The 25,512-nt window shown below is 40.3% G+C and overlaps 1 protein-coding gene across 1 annotated transcript in view; it reads left to right on the top strand.

Moving 5' to 3' along the window:
- The window catches only part of CPA6 (carboxypeptidase A6), a 266,531-nt gene that overhangs the window by 85,635 nt on the left and 155,384 nt on the right, over nucleotides 1-25,512 (top strand). The window contains exon 2 of the mRNA XM_060116340.1: nucleotides 21,374-21,449. Coding sequence (XP_059972323.1) covers nucleotides 21,374-21,449 — 76 coding nt within the window. The remainder of the gene's footprint in view (nucleotides 1-21,373; nucleotides 21,450-25,512) is intronic.

Below are 25,512 nucleotides of genomic sequence, written 5' to 3'. Positions count from 1 at the left end.
ACTTTATAATTTTCAGAGAATGCCTCCGTGTTACCTAATTTGATCCTACTAGCAGTGCTATAATGCAGGGCAGCATTATCCATGTCTTATAGAAAGATCACAAAGGTGAAATCATTTGCCTCGACTTTCACAGCTAGTGATAGGAAAGCCAGGACTAGAATTTAAAGTGCAGAAACAGATAAGTAGATGGAGCTGGCCACCTATCACTGTAAGCCCTCTAGGCCTGGCGTAATGTAGAAAAGGAAGCAGCCAGTGTAGATGTGTCAGAATAATATGGTGATGCCCACAGAGCTCTGTTGCCAGCCTCCCTCAGAGAAGGACGTTGTCACAGAGACTGCACAGGTTGGCACCCATTCTGTACAAAACCCTCTTCATCAACTACCCCCAATCCTCCTCCAGCCTGTATCATATCATAAAAGGAAGAGGGGTGAGGTGTGGGACAGGAGGGAAGCCCATATGGGGGTTGAGGTCTCTGCTGTTTGTCATCAGGACCCCTAGCCTTCTTTCATATTCTGTGCTGCACGATGCAAATAAAGCTGTTTGCATTCCAGAAATCCCCCACTATTCCAGGCTTCCAGAATCTCATAACATTTTAGATCTGTGTTTCTTTCCAGGATCTGGCCATCCATATAGCAAAAAGTCTACATCATATAGATTTTAATCCACCAAATGGGGAAAGTTAAGTACCCAGTAAGAAGACACTAAAAAATGCAACCTGAACAGGTGGTACTGCAGTGTAAAGGCCTTTATAGAATCACAAAGCCTTTAAGCTTCATGTAAATTCCTTTGGGGGAGACAAAAGGAATACATTTTAGTTTTTTGCCTTTGAACATAGCTGACAACAATTCTTTGGCTCTTAAGCTTCTGTGTGGTTAATTTTAGACCGCTGATATTAACATCCCCTCACTGATTATTCTTCATTAAACTTACTCCTGAGCTACTGTTAAATGCCAAAAGTCTGCCTTCTCAGAATATTCTTCCAGAAGGCTTTGGCTTATAAGAGCCTGCAAGATTATTCTCCACTCCCACCCCCGCAGGTTGCCCCTCATGTACATGTACATTAAAACCTGCCAAATTAGCCGCCTCCCCGAGGCATCCCACTAATCCTTGGTGCAATCTAGGAATGACAATTGCAAGAGCTTGGAAAGCAAGTGCACGTGGGATTGTGTCTTGGTTTATACACACAAACATTGTGTGTTTCCTCACTGTGAAGCAGTCACGTATTTTTATGGTGCCTCCCCCCCCATCACCAAAATCTCCCCATCACCATCTGCAGGAGTGAGCTTAGATAACATGAAGAATGCATTCTTCTGGCACCATGATTGGTTCAAGGGTGAGCTTGGCATCTTAACTTGATCTAAATCTTTGAGTGTAGGACTCTTTCCTTTCAACATTTGGAAAAGAAAAATAACCCATTCTTTTTTTTTTTATTAGTTTCTGCTTTATAACAAAGTGAATCAGTCATACATATACATCTGTTCCCATATCCCTTCCCCCTTCCCTCTTGCGTCTCCCTCCCTCCCACCCTCCCTATCCCACCCCTCCACATGGTCACAAAGCACCGAGATGATCTCCCTGTGCTATGCGGCTGCTTCCCACTATCTATATACCTTATGTTTGGTAGTGTATATATGTCCATGCCTCTCTCTTGCTTTGTCCAGCTTACCCTTCCCCCTCCCCATATCCTCAAGTCCATTCTCAAGTAGGTCTTTATTCCTGTTTTACCCCTAGGTTCTTCATGACATTTTTTTTCTTAAATTCCATATATATGTGTTAGCATACGGTATTTGCTTTCTCTTTCTGACTTACTTCACCCTGTATGACAGACTCTAGGTCTATCCACCTCATTACAAATAGCTCAATTTCGTTTCTTTTTATGGCTGAGTAATATTCCATTGTATATATGTGCCACATCTTCTTTATCCATTCATCTGCTGATGGACACTTAGGCTGTTTCCATCTCCAGGCTATTGTGAATAGAGCTGCAATGAACATTTTGGTACATGTCTCTTTTTGAATTATGGTTGAATTATGGTTTTCTCAGGGTATATGCCCAGTAGTGGGATTGCTGGGTCGTATGGTAGCTCTATTTTTAGTTTTTTAAGGAACCTCCATACTGTTCTCCATAGTGGCTGTATCAATTTACATTCCCACCAGCAGTGCAAGAGGGTTCCCTTTTCTCCACACCCTCTCCAGCATTTATTGTTTCTAGATTTTTTGACGATGGCCATTCTGACTGGTGTCAGATGATATCTCATTGTAGTTTTGATTTGCATTTCTCTAATGATTAATGATGTTGAGCATTCTTTCATGTGTTTGTTGGCAGTCTGTATATCTTCTTTGGAGAAATGTCTATTTAGGTCTTCTGCCCATTTTTGGATTGGGTTGTTTGTTTTTTTGCTATTGAGCTGCATGAGCTGCTTATAAATTTTGGAGATTAATCCTTTGTCAGTTGGTTCATTTGCAAATATTTTCTCCCATTCTGAGGGTTGTCTTTTGGTCTTGTTTATGGTTTCCTTTGCTGTGCAAAAGCTTTGAAGTTTCATTAGGTCCCATTTGTTTATTCTTGTTTTTATTTCCATTTCTCTAGGAGGTGGGTCCAAAAGGATCTTGCTGTGATTTATGTCATAGAGTGTTCTGCCTATGTTTTCCCATTCTTTTTGACAATGTGGTGTATGGATGTGAGGTCTGGGACTGCTGCAGCCATTCTGTGACATTAAGGAAAGTGGGCTTGAGTGAACAGACGAACACAGAGTTAAGAGAATTGCAGAGAAATGGAGCTGTAGCCCTGACCAAACTCTGCTACCTATTGCTAGACTTTTCATTTATAAGCAAATAATTTCCCATATGGTTTAGTTCATTTTGAGGTGGGTGTTCTGTTATTTGGAACCAAAAGCATCTTAACTGATGTGTTAATTATGCAATCATATTTCTTAACCCCTGACTGACGTGTTCCAGAATCGGTAACACTTACAGAGCCAGAGTCCCACCACCGAAAAAGAAAAGTACAGTTGGTTGACCCTTGAACAAGGTGGGTTTGAACTGCCAGGGTCCACTTATACCTAGATGTTTTTCAATAGTAAACACTGCAGTACTACACGCTCCTTGATTGGTTGAATCATGGATCCAGAGGAACCTCAGATACTGGAGGGCCGACTATAAATTATATGTAGATTAGCCCCCAGGTTGTTCAAGGATGATCTGTAAATTCCATCTTTCCTCCAGGAAAGGACTTCGAAGACATAAATCACCCACCATCATACATAGAGTCACCACAGAACATTTAGTAGTGGAAATAAGGAAGGAAAAGGAGAAAGGCACGTCCAGGGTGTTTGGAGCCTTTGCAGGCTCTTGGGTCCCATGGGGGAGATGACAGAGCCTGGCTGCCTCGCTCTGTACAGGTGTCCTCATTTCCCTCCCGCTGCTGCTGTTCCTTCTCCACAGGCTGGTTGTATGGATAGTTCTGCCACTTTCCCATAAGGCTTCACAGAATCTACCACCAATGCCAAGCAAGGAGCTCTTTGTCAGACTGAGCTTACTTCAGAGTTGTTCGTTTCCTAGAAATTTTCACATTCAAAAGAACGAGTCACAGGTGATGAGAGCTATACAGTTCTCATGTCGTACATTGCTTATAGACATAAGAAACAAGTTTGGACAAGCTATGGACAAAGTAATCCTTCTAAGACACTGAATCACCCTTGACAAAATTCAACCCTAACTCTCAGTGCTCTTGTGTATACAGATAATCATTGCCTTTGTTTATCATTTTTTCAAATCCTTAAAAGATAGAGATAATCAAATATACTAACTTAAAATTAGGCAAATACTAAAAATCATAAGAGGATGAAATGAGAAAACATAAAGCACTTAGAAAAACATTGATAATAAGAACTCAAAAACCATTGGGTATCGTTGTAATTTATTGTTGTTTGGATGAAAGTAAATACATTAAACATTACAATTGAAAAAGTTCTCTACAGTGGGATGAATTGGGAGATTTTGATTGACATATATACACTAATAGGTATAAAATAGATAACTAATAAGAACCTGCTGTATAAAAAATAAATAAAAATTTAAAAAAAAACGCTACAGACCATTCAATTTGGGCAATTATAAGCCTAATTATTCTTCACAAAACAGACAATTCCATGTTCACATTGCATTCAGATAGCTCCAATGTGATTTTAAATAAGTTCTAGACATCTTTGTCAACACCACCCCCAAAAAATTTAAGCAGAGAATATATAGGAATGTATAGCTATTAGTTTTATGCAGCTACCTTAGTCTCTGCATGAAAAAATTCAATGCTTGCACTTCGGATGTTTTTCCAGCTTTATTTATATATAGCTGACATGTAATTTTGTGTGTCAGTTTAAGGTATACAATATGATGATTATGAAATATTTACTACAATAAAGCTACTTAACGCATCCCTTACCTCACAAATTACCATGTTGTTGTTGTTGTTATGGTGAGGACATTAAAGCTCTACTCATAGTAACTTCCAAGTGTACAATACAGTATTATTAACTATAGTCACCATTCTGTACATTAGATCCCCAGAATTCATTCATCTCAAACTGAAAGTTTGTACCCTTTGTCCAACATCTCCCATTTCCCCCAAGTATCAGCCCCTGGCAACCACCATTCTATTTGCTATTTCTATGAATTTGGCTTTTTTAGTTGCCATTTACAAGTGAGATCATACAGTATTTGTCTTTCTCTGCCTGGCTTATTTCACTTAGCACGGTGCTCTCCAGGTCCATCCACGTTTTGGCAAATGACAGGATTTCCTTCTTTCTTATGGCTGAATAATACTCCATTGAATCTTCGTACCACATTTTCTTTTCTTTTTTTTTTAATTTTAACATCTTTATTGTAGTATAATTGCTTTACAATGGTGTGTTACTTTCTGCTGTATAACAAAGTGAATCAGCTATACGTGTACATATATCCCCATATCCCCTCCCTCTTGCGTCTCCCTCCCACCCTCCCTATCCCACCCCTCTAGGTGGTCAAAAAGCACCGAGCTGATCTCCCTGTGCTATGCGGCTGCTTCCCACCAGCTAGCTATTTTACGTTTGGTAGTGTATATATGTCCATGCCACTCTCTCACTTTGTCCCAGCTTACCCTTTCCCCTCCCTGTGTCCTTAAGTCCATTGTCTGCATCTTTATTCCTGTCCTGCCCCTAGCTTCTTCAGGACCATATTTTTCTTTAGATTCCATATATATGCATACCACATTTTCTTTATCCATTCATCCATCGATGGACACTTGGGTCGTTTCCACGTCTTGGCTATTGTGAATAATGCTGTAGTGAACCTGGGAGCTTGCCCTCCCACTTCTGCATTCTGTATTTTTAATTTCATTTATTGTGTTGCTCATCATTGCTTGATTCATCTTTAGTTCTTCTAGGTCCTTGTTAACTGTTTCTTGCATTTTGTCTATTCTATTTCCAAGATTTTAGATCATCTTTACTATCATTATTCTGAATTCTTTTTCAGGTAGACTGCCTGTTTCCTCTTCATTTTTTAGGTCTGGTGGGTTTTTACCTTGCTTTTTCATCTGCTGTGTGTTTTTCTGTCTTCTCATTTTGCTTATCTTACTGTGTTTGGGGTCTCCTTTTTGCAGGCTGCAGGTTCATAGTTCCCGTTGTTTTTGGTGTCTGTCCCCAGTGGCTAAGGTTGGTTCAGTGGGTTGTGTAGGCTTCCTGGTGGAGGGGACTAGTGCCTGTGTTCTGGTGGATGAGGCTGGATCTTGTCTTTCTGGTGGACAGGTCCACGTCTGGTGGTGTGTTTTGGGGTGTCTGTGGCCTTAGTATGATTTTAGGCAGCCTCTCTGCTAATGGGTGGAGTTGTGTTCCTGTCTTGCTAGTTGTTTGGCATAGGGTGTCTTGGCTATTGTGAATAATGCTGCAGTGAACCTGGGAGCTTGCCCTCCCAATTCTGCATTCTGTATTAATTGTACATCCACAAAGCAGTAAACACGGTCACCTCCAGAGATATAAAGACCATTCCCATACCACAATGAGTATGTTTCCCAATTTAATTTAAAAAATCCCCTCCCCAAACCAAATTAAAATCCTAAAAAAACCCTCCAAATCTCCAAACTGAGGAACACATTTGGCAAGAATGTAAACAGATCCTGGTTTGTTGTCCACGTTTCACTGACCATATCCCCCACTTCTGTTCTTAGTCATTTCAGTCAATTCTTATTTTTGATTAACAAATAAAAGTCTAATTTAGAAAACTGGCTCATAGCTTCCAAGGGAAGATTTTCCACAGCTTTCTATAACTGCTTCATCCCTGTAATGTACGAGAAGGCAAAATATTTCTGCATGACAAATTTCCAATAAAAATTCCTCAAATCTCTTGTAGAATTAAAGCCTCATTCAAAGCCAGTGTCCACATTTTTCTGACCAGCGGGGCAGACGCTGGATTGGCTCCCTCAGCATCTACTCCAACCCCTGCTTGGGGGTCTTTCTGGCCAACAGAGCCTACAGAAACCCAAGCTCCCTTGGTTCTAGATGTGATTTAGGTTCCATTTGACCCTGACTCAAATTTGGAGCTAAGTGGAGAGAGACACCGTGATACCAAACCAGCTTTGTACGTATGAGGAATGCCTCATGACCTAGGCAGTGCTGTTCTCTCCCCGACTCTGGTGCCTCATATGATTTCTACTGAACACCCAAGTACTAATTTTACAAACAGAATGAAGGAATAACTAGGAAAAGAGAAAGTCTGGCAAACAACTTCTGGGAAATCCAAATCCTATTTATGATATTTTACTATACTCTAAACATTTTAGGCACTACTTAGGAGAAATGAGTATCATGGTTTTAAATACTAACCATATGTTAATGTCTCCTAAATTTCTGCCTCTGGCCCCCAGCTTCCTGCTAAGCCCCAAATTCGTATCATCAAACTGACTCCTCATCACCGTCTCCGGATCTAATAGGATCACAAATATAACATGTTCAGAAAGAAACAGGAGCTTGATATTTCCTGCCAAACCTGGCTTCAGTCTTCTCAATCTCAGTGAATGGCCAAAATGTGGCAGTCATCTGTGATTCTTCTAACTCTCCTCTGGTTGTATAAATTCAGCAGTGAATTCTGTGGGCTTTACTTCTAGTATATCCTGGATCTAGCCTCTTTCTCCCACTTCGTTAGAGAAGCCACCTCTGTCCTATACTGCAGCAATCATCCTACTGGTCACCTTGCTCTCCCCTCTCCCTTCCCTTCCCCCCAGAGTCCATTCTCCACACAGCAGCCAGGGTGAGCATTTAAAAACATAAATCAGATATTATTGTCCTGATTAAAACCCTCGGAGAGCTTCCATTGCACCGGGTATAAAAACAGAACTCCGTACGCACGTCCAGGGCTCCATCACGTGATCCTCCCTGGTCATCCCCCTCCAACGTGGCCGCCTTCCACGCACCCCTTTGTCCTCGGCTGTAGACTCGCTGTCCTGCTGTCCTCAAGGAGGACCAAGCATGTCTCAACTCAGGGCTCGTAGCACTCTTCCATGGAATCCTCCCCTGCTGGCTCATTTTAATCCAGGTATTAATTTAAAACTTGATTCGGAGGACGCTTCCTTGACACCCTATCTGAAATAGCACCACCGCCCCCGCCACAGTTTCTATCAAATTACCTCTTACTTTATCCATAGCTCTGTCACTATCTGAAACGCTGTTTGTTAATTTATTTACTCATTATCTGCCTCCCTCACTGCAACATAAGCTAGATGATAACAGAAAATTTGCTGCCTTGTTCATTACTGTATCTCCAGCACCTGGAAAAATGGCAGTGATAGGTATCTGTTCAATGACCAAATATTTTGCTTCATCAGATACATCAAGTATTAATATTTAAAATAAGAACTCTGAGTTCCTCTCTCACCTGCAACAAGAATGTCTTTCCTCCCTTCCATGATTTTCTCTTGACAACTTCACAACACCTCCAGGGAAGTGTGTTCAGTCTAAGGGGTTACCATCTTAAAGAGAGAACCGGAAATCAGCCCAGAGAGCTAAGAAAGTCAGCTCCCCACTTCTCTACTCATGCCCCCCCTAAAAGAATTCCAGAAAATAATGCATCCCTCACCCTTTTTCGTTTAACATGATATCATCACAAAGATTTGGGAAAACTGAAATATTGTGAACTTCATTACATCTATGCCGACACAATAATATTTGACAAAATGGTGTTATCACCTGCTTTAAAATAGAATTTTCTCTAAACCTTGATTCTGCAGATATAGCTCATTTAGGAAACTATGTGCTATATCCACTAACTGGCAAAGGAAAACTTCGTTGTCAAGCCAATCAGCCAAATCAGACTTGGTTTCTATCAGGAAAGGCTGCCTTCACCTTTCAATTCATACTTTTGTGGTAATACACAGCCCCTTCACAACCCTCTTCCTTCTTAAATTGAATTCTAAGATATATGATAGATAAGATACAAAGCTTGGCCATAAGTCTGTTGCCTGGATGCAGTACGTGCCTTCATCTTCAATGTGTTTTTACCAGTGTTCTCTTCGTTCACTCTTCAGGAACTCCCCTTCAGGAGCAATGCATTTGGTTGTTAACAGGTGATGGAAGAAGCGAGATTGTTAGATGTAAATTGTCCTCAGTCCTTCTCCTTACTTTGTGATGTATCTGAATATAAACTTTCCTATCCTATTTCTAATACCCTACTTACCCTCATGATATGATATGACAGGGAGAGGCATGAAGCCCCACCATGGGCTTACGGTGCCTTGTTTAATTGTTGATTTATTTGATACCCCTGAGAATTTTTCATCCTCAGAGCAATGCACTATAGTAAGATAAAGGATGGGCTAAGGTTTGCCTGTTTTCTGAGAAGTAGGAGGAGCCTTAATCTTGGGTGAAGCACTTCTTCTAAACTGAAGGTAATGCCTTAAATGGACTCAGCTGTGAGCCATCACTAGGCAAGGCCCTGCAGCTGAGAGAATGAGGCTTGGAGATTTTGGACAACATAGGCAGTTTGAATTTTATTCCTAACGCTACTAGTTGGATAGCTTGTGGTTTTAAATTCAGTGATGACTGTATTTTTCTCCTCTATCCAGAGCCAAGTCCAAGAAAGATAAGTATTCCTACTCTTTCTTTTCACAAGGCATCCTTTCTGGCCATCCTTTCACTGATGTTGTTATCTTTAAGGACTTCTGTTGGTGTCCCTGATTTGAATGTTCCCCTTGTTCAGATTCTAGGACATCAGCGATTACCCAGATGCCCTCAATCAGGGTGGCCACTGCTTCAATGTTATCTCAGCATTTTCAACCTGTTAGGCTTTCCCCTACTTTACTGCCAGCCTACCCATGCATATTAAAAGATACACTACACACACACACAAATTTCAGTATTGCTGAAGTTTTTTACTGAAAGGAGATTTCAAGATATTTAGCCCAACAAGTTATTCTGGCAGATTCCCACGTGAATCTCATGCACACTCAAATTTCAAAACCACTAAGCTATTATATACCAATGACTCTCAGTCAACTGGGACACAGATCTTCATTTCAAGTATTCAAGTCCTTCCATATCGTCTTCTCTGATAGTTCCAGCTAAATACAACTCCCTGACCGGCTTTCAGGGAAGGGTTATTAAGGCAACATTAGGGGTGAGGGGTGTAGGGTGCCTGATCAGCTCATGGACATTCATCTGACTGGTTGGTGGTGAGGTAATGGGGTGGTATTTCGGGAGTCGACATCATTAACCTTCTGGTTCCAACAAGTCTGGGGTCCACATGCTTGTGGTCAGCATGCAGTTAACTTCTTCTACCTGGTAGGGGTTTTGGTGTCAGCAAAACAACTCAATGATGTGGCTCAGGATATTATCTGTAGCTCTTGATGAGGAACTATAGGTCCTTGACTTTGTTTTATAGCTAAACTACTGTTACTTCATCTTGCTTGACTGTTCCCTTTCGTTTCTGTAGTTTTTACTTCGCTGATTAAATTTGCTCTTCAGAACTAGGGGATGGCCTAGGAGGCTAAAGCTTTTCTACAAACAAGAGGTGGAGGACATGGGGTTCTGTCCCTGGGAAGGCCCCACAGGGTCCTGCTTGATCTCATTTTCTGTGTAATTTATAAAACATTGATCACATGCTACCTTATATCACGATAATAATATAAGGCATTACTTATGTCTTATATACCCATCTAGATTATACATCTTTATACTAGATTATATATGCTCTATACTCACTTCCTTTTTCTTCCCCACCAGGGACTTGCATGGAATAATTGCTACATAGATATGTGTTGAATGAACGATTTGTTCTCCATTGCGGTAACAGTTTCCTCAGATTGAGTCCTATTCTTAAATATCACAAGAAGGACTTGTCAAATACTGATTTGACAATGATGTATAGAAAGTCCTTGAGACATAATGAAGATAATATCTTACTGTAAGAAATTAACTTACTGGCAGGGTTACATTTTATATCTTTTTCCTCTCTGACCTGTGCTAATGAGAGAATAGGAAATTTTCAAGCCTTACAATGGAAGCCAATTTCAGAAATTTAAAACATAGCAGTTTACAAAAAGCCAATTTCATTTCAGTTCAGATATTTCTTGATCATTCACTACAGATGAGACACCATGGTAGGCATTCAACTTCTTGAGAAAATTTCTGTTAGAAAGTGAAGTACCACAGTAAGGCTTTTGCAGACTATATTTTTCTTTTTCTCTCCTGTTAAAATAACTGTAGCAACAACAACAACCAAAAAAAAAAAAAAAAAGAAGAAGAAGAAGAAGAAAGTCATCACTTCTGCTTATGCTTAATGTTAATCCGAGAGTGAAGTCTAAATCTTCATGTCCTAGGCAAACTGCCATACGAAGCTTCTTCATGTTCTGAGTATTTTATATTGCAACTATAAACCATGACCAAAGAAGGGAAACTCCATTTAGCTCTCTATTCTCTGCCAAGTTGTCTCTTATTTATTGCTTTTTAATGAAACTTTTTATGTGCATCAAAACACAATCTTTCAACAAAGAAAGTACAGCTCTGAGACCTTTATAATATAGAATCTATGTGCGTACATTAATTTTTCTAGATAGGATTACTTAATGGTTTTCTTTGTGCTCGGGCCTGAGATTTTTTTGTTTAATAAGTGAACATCCTATTATTAATTCTTCCACAAGATACAAGTTTTCAGAAAAATCAGCAAATATTTTAAACCGTCCTATTTTTCTTGCAAATACGAGATGACTCTTAGCTATTGAGTTCCATAAATCTTCTCCTCTGAAAGCACCCACGGTTTTTTAAGCTGCCACCAAAATTAAAGGGATGTTTTAGAGAATGGTATTTAGGGAAGAAAGAAGGAATGTCAATACGTGTTTTCCCACCTGCGAAGACTTTGCTTACTATTAAATAACAGTAAATTTAATTATTCTATGGGTTTTCCTTATCTCATTCCTAAAAATAGCCAAAATAAGTAAAATTACTGTTATTGTGCAACATGCTTTTGGTTACCAGTAGGAGACAACTGACTCAAACTGGCCTACACAATAAAGAAAAGTTTTACACTGTATAACAGGAAGTCCAGAGATAGGACAAGCTTGAAGTTTGGTTGATTCTACAAGATCACTGAAGACCCAGGTTCTTTCTGTCTCTTCTCCCAACAGTCCACAGAATCTGCTTCACCCCAAAGTTCACTCCCTTCTTTTTTTTTTTTTTTTTTTCTTGGTGGTATGCGGGCCTCTCACTGTTGTGGCCTCTCCCGTTGCGGAGCACAGGCTCTGGACGCACAGGCTCAGCGGCCATGGCTCACGGGCCCAGCCGCTCCGCGGCATGTGGGATCTTCCCGGACCGGGGCACGAACCCATGGCAGGCAGACTCTCAACCACTGCGCCACCAGGGAAGCCCCACTCCCTTCTTAATTACAGGCTGCCAGTGCCAAGCAGGGTTACACATTGCTTACGTTCAGTAAGAGAGTGAATCTTCTTTTTCCCTCAACCTTGGAATATCAGTCCTTCCCTTAAACCTGATTGGGTCCATTTATAGCACCTGTCCATCTCCAGACTACCAAAAGTGTCCAGGGGATATCCATCCTCTGATTGGCTGATCAAGACTCATTCCTGAAACGGGGTTGGGGTATGTATCTGAGCAAACCAGTCCTGTTAGGGTTTAAGGAAAGGACAATGGATTTAAGGGGGGCGGTCAAAAGCATCCACTACAGTCATCTACTCTGGTACCTTGTGAAGGGCAACATTAGAAATCCTTTTCTACATCCAGGTAAATTGTGTCTTTATTGAAAAATGGAACATGTGTAGCCTGTACCAATAGAGAGAACATCTCTACAAGACTATCTCTGAAATTATTTTCCCTTTTTGTTTTATATAAATCGCTGTTGTAGAAAATGAGATTACCTAATATGTGCATTTCTGAGATGCCAAAGAGCTGCCTGAGAAGAAAGGAAATAGTCCCAAATTAAGAAACTGATCAACAATTAGAATCAAATACCTGTGAAAATGTCAAGAAATAAAAGCACCAACAACGACCAAAGAAAGTTAAATAGATCCACAACTAAATCATGGTTTGTTTCTGATATTTACAGTGAAACACACTTAGCAAAGCATCTGCTTTCAGCTTGTTAAGCTCTAAAGGATGAGAAAAATATTTTCCTGTAGAGGTAATAACAGTAGCTAATGCACTGTGAGGCTATGTTAAGTTAGGCGTTTCCCAGACAGTATCTCACAGGGACGGTGAGTGTAAGCCCATCATGGCAGGAACTGCTCTATCCCTAGCATCCACCACTGTGTCTGGCACATGATGAAACCTTAGTAAGTTTGGCCAAATGAAATAATTCTCACAAAAACCTTATGCAACAAAATTCTAGTGTTTCCCCAATTAAGGATTAGGCATCATTGGCTCTAAATGTTTACACAATTTGGTCAAGTGGTGGAACCCTGATTGGAATCCAACCTTATTCTTTTTCTTCCCTAAATGAACAAGGAACTGGTTCAGAGAAGATAAATCCAGTGACTTGGAGACAGGACAGTGACTTGGAGACAGGAATGAAAAACTGAAGTATCTGAAGTTTATGTGTTCTTAATACTGGTGCATTTGCTGGGTTCAAAAAAAACACGTTCCAGATACGTCAGACGATAGAAGTTTATCATAAGGAAGCACAAGGAAAAGGGGGGACTGTTTCCAACCCATGTCCCTGGAACCAAACGATCATTCATGGAGGGCTGTGTGTCAAGTGCCTGTACTCCCTGCTTGAGGACTTTGCCAGTGTGGCCACTTGGCTGTTCCCTGGATCTGGTGCCCCTGCCCCAGATCCTGCAAACTAACTGGTCCTTTTCTTTTATGTCTCAAGCGCAAACTCCCCAAGATGGGATCTGACTGCATCGACTGTCAGTCACCGGCCATAGAGTGAGCCCAACTGGGCAGGACTTACTTGTCATTCCACCTTACTGTCCATGGACTGTCTTTAAGTTGGGTCTCAAAGTAGGTGTGGTCCCAAGGGAAGCAGTTACATGACACCAAGCAGAGGACAGACTACAGACAGGTCACACATTCTGAGGCTGCTCAGGAGGTCTGCTACAAGTAGTTTCCTCTTGAGAATCTTATTCATTCTTCCACTCAACAGATTAGAACAGGAGAGAACATGAAGGATTTGAGTGGATGCCATCAGGAACCCTCAAAGTGTAAATATTGGATAAAGCGAAAAAATGCTGAAAATGCCAAAATGTAATAATAATATCAAACATCTATAATATCTCGGACTCTGTGTCAGGTATTACTCTAAGCCTTTGACTTGAATACTCATTAAACCCTCGCTCATTTAATAGTCCATGAATTAGGTACGAGTCTCCCCAATCTGTAGAGAGAGGGACTGAGGCACAGAGAGGTGAAACACCTTGCCTAAGACCACACAGATTGTGCTGGCAACTTGCCTCCAGAGTGTGTGATGTTGCCACCCTGTCATTGGTTTGAGTGGATAACTGAGCTTTGGAGGGAGAAAGAAGAGGAAACTTCCAGGTGCCAAACATTTGGGGAGGGGGGAAGCTACAGTGAAAAGAAAAAGCTGATGCATTGAGGTCTGGGAGCCAGGACTTTGCAAAGTCCCCAAGCTGATGCTGGGGTTCCAGTGCCCACAGTGGGCAGGAGTGGGGAGCTAGAAGCAAGTTTGCGTAAAGGTTGCTTTTCTGAAAGCACTTTTCTTGAACTGTGGAGAAAAACTTCCCACTCAGCTGGAAGAAACTGAGGGAGATTTTACTTTCCTAGGGATGTGGGAGATAGGAGGCACCTCTGAAAAGCAGATACCCCGGGCCTTTACCATGCGTGGGTGTGAGCTCCTTCACCCTCTGCATGATAGAGGAATTTCGAGTAAGACAAAAAAACTGGCCCTGGACCCCTCAAGACCAGCTCCAAACCACTCTGTAGAGATACTCACACAACGCAGGATTCCCACAAATAGATTACAATGTATTGAATTCCTGCTTATATGGAGTTTAGAGTTTAGTGGAGAGATGTAGACATTAAATAATTATGGTGAGTGTAATAGGAAATGTATAAGGTATTGGGAGAATACAGGAAAGAACAAGGTGACTGAAATTTTCTGGATATCAAAGAATAGTTCCATGAGGACATAATGGTTAAGCTGCCATCTTCAGAGTATGTATTAATATTAGTCTGCTGCGGCTTTGGTGACAAAGTTCACAGACTGGGTCACTTCAGCCACAGCAACTCATTTCCTCACAGTCCTAGAACAGGAAGTCTGAGATCAGGGGTTCTGTGGGTGTGGTTTCTTCTGAGGCCTTCTTCTCCTGTGTCTTTACATGCTCCTCCCCCTGTGAGTGTCTGTGCCCAAATTTCCTCTCTGAAAAGGACACCAATCGTATTGGATGAGGCCCCACCCTAATGACCTCATTTTAACTTAATTACCTCTTCAAAGACCCTATCTCAGAATAGACTCACATTCTGACATACTGGGGGTTAGGACTTCAAGATATGAGTTTTGAGGAGAGATCCACACTTAGACACGTGCAACAACAATGCCAGATGATTTTCACAAACATGGAATGAAGGAGGAGGAAAAATGTGGGAGGGAGAGGGATGGAGGAAAAAATATTTTTAAATCTTTTTCAAGGGAGGAAAGTACTAAGACATTAATTCTAGACATGAAAGAAGAGGTATTTGTTAAGGTGTTTTTTTTGAATTTTATTTTATTTTATACAGCAGGTTCTTATTAGTTATCTGTTTTATACATATTAGCGTATATGTGTCGATCCCAATCTTCCAGTTCATCCCACCACCACCACCCCTCCCCCGTGCTGCTTTCTCCCCTTGGTGTCCATACGTTTGTTCTCTACATCTGTGCCTCTATTTCTTTTAAGGTTTTTTTTAATTTATAAAAACACTGAAGAAATATAAATAAGATGCGTAGCTCACAAACCAATAGATATGAAAAAAATTGGCAAAGAAAATTGGTTAACTCTAAGAAAGGCAGAAAAGGAAGGAAAAGGCAACAAGAACTTATAACAAAACAAAAAATTGTAAGATTAAAACCACACATATTAGGTATGATAATTAATGTGAACAAGTACAATTCTCCAGCTAAAAGTCAAAGTTCTTTATGGATTTTAAAAATTTAATCTAGCATTATGACGTTTGCAAGAGACACATCTGGGGAAAAAGCATAAGAAAGAGATGGGCAAAACTGTGCCAGCTAAACAAAAAGAAAGCATGAGTGGCATTCATATTAGGGAAAATGGAATTCAAGGTAAAGGCAACTTAAATGAGCCAAAGAATGATTTTTCTAAGGATATTTTGTTCGAATAAAAGTTTCATTCCATTCAGAAGATGTAGTAGTTATGAGCTTATACATAACTATGTATCATCAAAATACATGTTATACATTAATATATAACATATATAACTATATATACATCAAAATACATATATCTTTATATATAATAAACATAATTGATCAATAAAAACAAAATGATTCCTTAAAAGACCAATAAAATAAAGTTTGCAAAATCTGATTGAGGAATTTAAAAAAATCCCACAAATACCATTAGGACATAAAAAGGGGACAAAGCTACAGATAAAGAAAGATAGATGTCTTAAATTGTAAGACTTTTTAATAGTTTAATATATTTTATAAAAATAAGTGGATGCTTTTCCGGGAAATGTAAATTACCAAAAGCCCAGAAGAGAACCAAACACACCATTATCCACAAAAGAATTTAAAATTAAAACCCCTAACCACCAGAAAGAAACAAAAACAAAAAAAAGGAAGAGGAGGTCCCACCTTCAAAGATTTTATGAGTATATTCTACAAAACAATCAGAAGCATAACTTCTGTGTCATTCAAATTGTCAGAGCATATTACAATGGTAAAAAAAAAATCCCTAATTAATCCCATGAAGTAAGCATAATGTTGATTCCAAAACCAGACAAAAGTGATTCAAAAAGAACATGATGCTTTAAAGTTGGATTTTAGAAAGTCTCCCTTAACGAATATAGGTATAAAACTCTGAAATAAAATATTATCATATGGAATCCAGTTGTTTATTTAAAAGGAGCATTTTAAAACCAAATTAAGTGGAAAATAGAATTTAAAATGAATTAAGTGAAAAATAAAAGCAAGTTAGTATTATAGTGTTATAAAACAAATCACCGTGTATGTGCGCGCACGCGTGCATGTGTAAATGCAAAGAGTCTGGCGCGAATCTCAGGAAACTGTTAATGGCTACTAGGGACAGATGGGAGGTTTGGGTTGGAAGAGAACTGGGAGAGGAACTTTATTATTTTACATCCTGTGTAATATTTTAATTTTTATAAACATGGATTCATAAACTAGCTCTGTAACTTACAAAGAAATGTAGAATTTGATAATAGAATTGTGAAAGGTCATGCCAGGAGCTAGAGGAAAAATCTGGAGCTTCACATTTATGTCTTTCAAAAGGAGGCTGAGGAGGAGGATTCTCAGGTTGTCCATAGATGTTCTTCCGTAGGTGTGGTCAAGGCATAGCAATGACTACAGCAGGCATCAAACTCCAGTGACACAGTCTTAGGTGTTATGCTTAGTGACTAAGTCAGAGGAAGACAAATACTGTATGTTTTCACTTATATGTGGAATCTAAAATATATATATATATATAACAAAACAGAAAAAGACTCATAGATTCAGAGAACAAACTAGTGGTTACCAGAGGGGAGAGAAGTAGGGGGAGGGGAGAAATAGGTGAAGGGGGTTAAGAGGAACGAACTGCTAGTTAGAAAATAAGTCACAGGGATGTATTGTACAGCACAGGGAAAATAGTCAATATTTTATAGTAACTTTGATGTGTAATCTATAAAAATATTGAATCACTATGTTGTACACCTGAAACTAATAAGTCCATTATACTTAGAAAAGTTAAAAATATATGTATAATTAAATTTAAAAATAAAATGAAAAGGCAGCTGGGAGTTCACCCCTCGCTCCTGTAACAAGGACTCTGAGACCCGGACAGATGGTAACAAGTTTGAGATGGTATTCTCTTGCTGAATTCTCTTCTCTAGGAGTATACATTCTCATTAGACATTTAATAATAGTTTTTCAATTGATTAAATTTTTTTAATGTGGTTGCTACTGTACAGAAGGTTTAGTCGTCAAATTTACAACCAGACTTGATGCTAGCATTATAGCAACATAACCTCATTTGTCCTGTAAGACAAGGGGACAAAATATAAGTGTATCATGAGTGAATACATATTAATAATTACTGGGACATTAGTTATCTAGGATATCCTGCCGCCTCTGTACTACATCCTTAAACTGTACTTAAAAACATCTGCAGTCTTTCTCTGACAACTTTATATAGGCTGAGTCAGAAATACCTGATTTACCCCATCTTAATCCCAAAGGGTAACCAAGGGGTCTTAAAATGATGTTGTCACGTAGTGGTTGAAAAAACTGATAAATTATAAAGGAAGCCTCAGTTCGCCTTCTATGATAGTTGGGCACAGCTAGTTTATCTAAGTTCCAGTAGCTACTTCACTACCTGAAAATTTCCTGTTTGTGGTCCTGAATTATTGTTCGGCACTTCGAAAAAGACTAGCTATCGGATCTAGGGAGAGTAAGCTTTCTGTTTGGTAAAACAAATGGGGCATTTGGAAGGCATTTGGTTTTACATGCTGAATAAAGGGCTCTTGGGTTTTGGTTACTGGCTAGTCTACCGATATAATTTATAGGCTTACAAAAAAGTATGGCATTTCATGGACTTTCCTAAATAGCTTTCCTTATTCTCTGCTCTTTGATAAGTAATCAAATGGTAACGTTTCTCAAGTCACACCTGAAAATTTCTACAAACTGAGATGAAGTGAACTTTTTGTGATACAAATGACAAAGCTGGGTTTGAACAATCACTTTCAGGGTTAAATAATCCCAGGGGTGGTCCCCTTTTATCTTACACTGACAGAGGAGGAACCAATTGTCAGGTTGCATTATCTATCATCTTTTTTTTTTTTTTTTTTTTTTTTTCCTTTTTGCGGTATGCGGGCCTCTCACTGTTGTGGCCTCTCCCGTTGCGGAGCACAGGCTCCGGACGCGCAGGCCCAGCGGCCATGGCTCACGGGCCCAGCCGCTCTGCGGCATATGGGATCCTTCCAGACTGGGGCACGAACCCGCATCCCCTGCATCGGCAGGCGGACTCTCAACCACTGCGCCACCAGGGAGGCCCTATCTATCATCTTAAAAAAAAAAAGAATCTGCCCATGGCTGTAAAACAACTACAGATTGCTTTCTTTGCACTCTTGAGGAGCTGACAGGGCCCCAGATGGAGGTGTTTTTCAGCAAGCTGTCAAGTGATCCATCCCTCAAAAACAACCATATCATCCATAGGAGTTGTTTCTCTTTGCCAAGAATTATATTGGTTCAGGTGGGAGAGGCCAGGATATGATGAATCCAGGAAAAACAAAGGCCAGAGAAATGTGTAAACAGAAATGAAAAAAAGAAAAGGTGTAATTACATTTAAATTCTGAAGGTCATTTTTGGAGTTGTTTTCCAGTGACTTGATTTTTTTCCTTTCCTTCTACTTTTTAATTCTTTCCAGAAAAGTGGGCTTTATGACATGGATAGTGAGAGGTTGCTTTGTGTGATTTTTGAGGAAATCAAAGCTACAAAGCCATATTGAGTAGGAGTACCTAAAACATACTAAATTATCATCAGCAAGCCAGGGCTCTTTTAATTCATAGGCCTAAGAAGGTGTAACAGGATCATTTGAAAGAATACAGCTAAAGTGATTGGAAATGGACACACAGCCCTAAAGAATGACTGTCCAACAAATCTGGAAGTCTCCCTTGGGCTCTGATGTCCTCCATATTAATCTTACCTAGCCTTTGAGACTGCTATTCATCTAAGTAGTAAAACCACTGGAAAAGCATGCAAATTCTATTCTTATTCTGATACAACTTTGAGGCTGGAGAGAGAAGTTGTGACTGAACTGCTAGAGGTTTTTTTTTTTGTGCTTTATATATATATGTGGTGTTAATAACATTCTTCTTTATCTGCAGTCATTGTACAATGCCATAGAGGATGATGAAAAATATGCATTCCCCTTGTACTTAGTTTTTCCTTACATTTCCTCTAGAAGCCAATTACTCTCAATGATCTCCTTTATACAATCTGCTAATAAATATTTAATAAGTATATATTCCATGCAAAACACATGGAACAGTTGTGATTATTTTTTTCCTATGATAAATGAATTGCTTTTTTATGGAAGTACAGGTGATTTACAATGTGTTAGCTTCAGGTGTACAGCACAGTGCTTCAGTTATACATATATAGTTGTGATTATTATATACCAGAGCCTCATGACATAATTAGAAAATAGTAATACCTGTCTGGCACACCTGGGGGAGCAGTCACCACCACAGAGAACTCTCTGATGGAAAGCCTGACACCTCCAGTCTTCTTAGGCAATTCAGAATCTATAAAGAGTGTTCAAATATTCAACTGTGGTAAAATTTTAATGGCTGTAAAAATTGATTTTAAATTTTTATCACTTTATAAATATTGCATAAACCATAATAGAACATGAAAAAGAACACATTTATATGTATAAATGAATCACTTTGCTGTACACCAGAAACCAACACATTGTAAATCAACTATACTTCAATAAAAAATAAATTAAAAAAAATAAGAATAAAAAAATAAATTTTACAGCCATCAGTATCTCATGGCACACCCGCAAATAATTGGGGGCCCTCCATATACCAGTTGGGAAACTCTGTACTTGAGAAATAAAAAGCCCCGTAGAGATGGGCTTATCTTTACTATTCTCAATCAATGGGAAGAATCCAAACCAGAAATGTTCTGCTGTGTATGGATTTCACAGGTTCTCTCATCAAAAGTCACATTATTTTTCAGCATTAAGTTAAATTTAAAAAGTAGTTTTGGGGCTTCCGTGGTGGCACAGTGGTTAAGAATCTGCCTGCCAATGCAGGGGACACGGGTTCGAGCCCTAGTCTGGGAAGATCCCACATGCCGCGGAGCAACTAAGCCCGTGCGCCACAACTACTGAGCCTGTGCTCTAGAGCCCGCGAGCCACAGCTACTGAGCCCACGTGCCACAACTACTGAAGCCCATGCTCCTAGAGCCCATGCTTCGCAACAAGAGAAGCCCGCACACCACCATGAAGAGCAGACCCTGCTCACCGCAACTGGAGAAATCCCGTGTGCGGCCATGAAGACCCAACACAGCCAAAAATTAATTAATTAATTAATTTTAAAAATAAAATAAAAAGTAGTTTGTTTGTTTGTTTTCCCCTGTCATCAGGAGTTTTCGTTCTTGGTATCTGCTTTGAGATACCATGAGCATTCTTGTCCTGTTGCCACTGTTCCTGTGTTTTTGGCCTTTCTCTGCTTGAGTGTCAGTTTGTAATCTTCAAAAGCTGATGAAAAAATGAATAGTGTTCAGACAGAGAAAAAAAGACCAATACAATCAGAGAGTAGCAAGGACAGGATAAAATTCCTGCTGGCCAGCCAAAGTTTTGCTGTTTTTCTTAAATGCAGAGGCAGTTTTTTTATTTTTTTATTATTTATTTATTTATTTATTTATTTTTTTGTGGTACGCGGGCCTCTCACTGTTGTGGCCTCCCCCGTTGCAGAGCACAGGTTCTGGAAGCGCAGGCTCAGCGGCCATGGCTCACGGGCCCAGCTGCTCTGCGGCATGTGGGATCTTCCCAGACCGGGGCACGAACCCATGTCCCCTGCATCGGCAGGCGGACTCTCAACCACTGCGCCACCAGGGAAGCCCGAGGCAGTTTTTTTAAAAGGTAAGAAGATAGAGATGGTTATATCTTTATGTTTGAAAGGTAAATATCACCATTGTTTTCCTTTTCTTATAGTGATAAGGTGATAAGACTTATTCCCGGTACAGAAGAGGAAGCATATGCACTGAAGAAAATATACCAGCAACTGAAGGTAAGCGAGTGTCCACTCACTTATCGTTATGCTCATAATGTGTTTACAGTGTTTTGCTGACTAGAGTTGAATAATTGGACTTCATTAGTCAAGGGAAGAAAATGATAAGAGATAGCTTGAAAGTGCCTTTAAAGGATAGTTAAGGTTACTCAAAATATTATATATCTGACCAATTATCTGTTTATTAGTTCATTTATTTTCCATGTCCCTTAGTAGAATGTAAGCTTCATGAGAGAGCTTGTCTATTTTTGTTCATTGCTCTGTTCTCAGTGAGTGTCTTGAATATCCTAGGAGCTCAGTAAATTTTTTTTAACAAATGGATTTAGTTTGTAATTTTCCAAAGCTTCACTTCTCCTTGAAATCTCCCTGCTGATCATCTAGACACTTTCCTTCTAATTAAAGCTTCAAGCAGATGTGAGTTGAGGAAAAGAAAGCTAGAAATTCAAGTTAATTAATTTTGCTATGTTTCAGTGCGTCCGATAAGAGAATTTTGTTGGCAAAGGTTGAAGGGCTTTGATTATTCAGTCTTTGATGAATTCTATGGTTTTTAGAGTTAGAGGGTTACTCGTCTCCCCATTACTACAATATAACTGAGTGTTAACTTCAGCTAAAAGCTAAAAGCTTATGATGAGAAGTGTTGTGATGGGCTCTTTTCCATGCCTACCAAGAACAGAAGCATCCCATAAAGTATGTGGTGGTTTAGCTTCATTTTAATGGACAGCAAAGGAGACTTGCCAGGGAGGCCTCATTAACCTTCAGTGTGGGATAGACAAGCAAGTGTCCTGGGACTGCCATACAGTCCTACCTGGAGACGGTGTTAGGGGGATGACGGAGGAGGGATGACAGAATCGGTGGCTTCTGGAGATATTTATAATTATCAGACTTTGGGTCTTTTATTTTTGCTCTGATGTTTCTCTTTGACATCTTCCCTTCAGGTATTGAATTTATTTGCAAATGAGGTTTTGAACTTTTATTGATTTCCTTTCTTCTTCCTCATCTGCAGCCCCTACACATGCAGTGTCCTGTTTAAGCTCGGGGGTCCCATGGGAAGGGCTCAGAGTGAGGATGCAGGAGCTTATTCCAAACTGTTGTGATTTTACCCAGTACCAGAGAGACTGTGCTCACCAGGCATTTCCTAAACCTCCTCTCCCCCTCAAAAAAATCCCTGCTTCTGGGCACTGACATTGACCTTCCTCTGGTCACATATGATCATCAACCCCATTATAGCCTTTTCAGCAGCGATACCTGAACACTCTCTGAATAACCCACCAGGGACTCAAAAGTTACACAAAAACAAAGCAAGTTTCAAGCAGAAGTTTCTGTCTCCATTGTGTTGTAGAAATATCACTGGAAAAAAACAATAGCCCCTTTACATCTTAGAGTGCAGTATTCCAAGGAACAAATATTCTGAACCAAATATTGGAAAACATGACTTGTCAAAGGACTTTTCTCCCAGTTTGTGAATATATTTACATGGTAAGCCTTACAGAGTTATAAAAATGAAATTGCATCATTCTGTATGCAGTGATCACTTACCATTATCAAAAGCAATAAGATTACATCAGTGAGAACTGTGGGGATTACTTATAAACTCATCAGTCATTGTAGCTGGAACCGAAAGATGTTGAGCACAGACAGGACAGTGGACCTTAATGACAGCACGTTTACATTGTGCCTTTTTTGTTCTTAAAAATGATGCTGCATATTGTTTTCATTTGGTCCTTAAGGGAAGGGAATAAACTAGGGGAGGAAACAGTTTGTATGCAAAGGAGCTTAGAAGATAACCGAGAGAAGAGGGGAGGGACTGGTGAGGAAAGAGGGGAACAGAGTAAGGGGGGGGTGGGGAGTTAACATTCCAGTGTTGACATGTTCTGGTGAGTCCACGTCACAATTACATCCAGCCCCTTGCAGTCACTACATGCCAGTCACAGTGCTAAGTGCTTTCTGTGAATTGCCTCATTTTAAGGACCCTATGAATTGGGTACTATCATTACTGCTATCTTACAGATAGAGAAACTGGGAGAGACAGACAGAGGTTAAGGAACTTGCCCCAGGTCATAGTGCAGAATTGGGACACATATCTAAGCAGCGCCAAACCCTCTGGAACCCAGGTGAGGCTACCTCTTGCCTCTAGTCTGTGTACGCTGATCGTCTTCACAATGGAGAGGATTAAGGCCAAGTTTCCAGGGCATTGGAGCCTGGTCTCAGAATGTGATCATTATCATGCTCTTACTTACTTTATTCCTTGAGTCAGGGGTCACCAAGACCACCCCCGGGTTCAGTGATTGCAGGAGGAGGCTCACAGCTCAGCCTATAGTCCTAATCAGACCTATGATTTATTACATAAAAGGATGCAAAGCAAAATGAGCAAAAAGAAAAGGCACATGGCGTGAAGTCCAGGAGAACCCAGGCACAGGTTTCCAAGAATCGTCTTCCAGGAGAGTCACACAGGATGTTCTTAGTTCCTTCGGTAACAAGTTGGGATGACACGTGTGAAGCTCGCCATAGACGTAGCGCCTGGGGACTTTATTGAGCCTGATCACGTAGCCCCCTTGCCTCACACACACCACAATTCCAGGCTCCTGCAGGAGAGCAGGGGTTCAGCGTGAGCTGTACTGTTTGCACAAACACTTTAGGCACCGTGAACTGCTCTTCTTGGTTAGGCTGGTAGGGGCCCTCCCACACTCTAAGTTCCCACGCCGTCTTGCAGGCAGGCCGTTCTAAGTCTAGCAGATTCGGGCCTGCTCTAATAACTCTTTTCTGCACGTTTCATTTCTTTCGCTAAAGAAATTGTTTTATTAGGCTGAAGTTGGAGGCACTGAGCTTAACTCAATTTCTATCAATAAGCATCATGTTAACTTGAGGTCGTTTTAAATTCATATGATTTCATCACGTGACCCTCTTGCACTACAGAAAGCAGCAGGTCTGGCCAGGCAGAGAAAAAAGCCTGCAGAGAAGAAAGAATATGAGTGTCTGTCATCTGATGCCCTGTGGAGCTGATGGGACAGAATTGGGGCCATTGTTAACATCTCCTTTGCACACCCTGTGCACCGCCTCCAAGGGGAAGAGAGGAGGGTTTGCTGGGAGGCCTTGAGTTGCCTTCTTTCCCTACAGCACAGTGTGGCAGACAGAATTCTAAGGTGGCCCCAGCATTTCTGCCCCATGGTGTACACCCTGCATAATCTCTCCTCTGAGTGTGGGCTGGGGCCTGTTAATGTGATAGAATAGTCATTCTCTTGATATGTAAAGTATTATGCAGCAAGAGGGAGATTACGTGGGGTGGGCCTAACCTAATCAGGTGAGCCCCTTAAAAGCAGAGTGTTTTCTCCAGCTGTTGGCAGAGGAAGAAGTCAGAGAAGTGCTCCCCCCAGCACATAGTCAAGCTGCTATGTTGTGAACTGCCCATGGGAGCCATGTGATAAGGATAGTGGCTGCTAGGATGTGAGAGCCTCTGCAGCTGACAGGCAGCAAGGAAATGGAGATGTCAGTCCTACAACCATAAGGAACTGAATTCTGCCACAACCATATGAGCTTGGAAGACAACCCTGAGGTCCAGATGAAATCCCAGCCCAGCTTTTATCTTGATTTTTGCTCAGTGAGATCTTGAAGAAAAAATCCAGCCAGCTGTGTCTGGACTTCTGACCTACAGAACTGTAAGATGATAAATGGGTATTATTTTAAGCTGAGTTTGTGGTAATTTGTTCTGCAGCAATAGAAACGAATATGCACGGTAAGATAGCATTCCTACATGTTGGCCTTTGATGGCTCTTGGTTTAATAGCATATATGAATGCTTTAAGTTACTTTTTCTGATTTCACTGACTGTAACCAAGCATTTATGGAAAAGTGAAAAGCAGTTGAAATATATGCTTAGGCTAAATTCACAGTGTCTTATCTGAAACCTGAACAAATGCAAAGTGTATGTGCATTGTTGAATGGAATCTGAGACAGTATGGTCAGAGCATAGCTAATTAGACAGAGAAGTGCTGTTACAAAGCTGGTTACTTTCCTAATTAAATTTTATGGTTTTGCTGAAGAATTAAAACAAAGTTAAACAGAAAACC

Source organism: Mesoplodon densirostris, chromosome 13 (assembly GCF_025265405.1).
Source record: "Mesoplodon densirostris isolate mMesDen1 chromosome 13, mMesDen1 primary haplotype, whole genome shotgun sequence".
NCBI lineage: Eukaryota > Metazoa > Chordata > Mammalia > Artiodactyla > Ziphiidae > Mesoplodon > Mesoplodon densirostris.
This window is presented reverse-complemented; position numbering and strand designations above follow the sequence as displayed.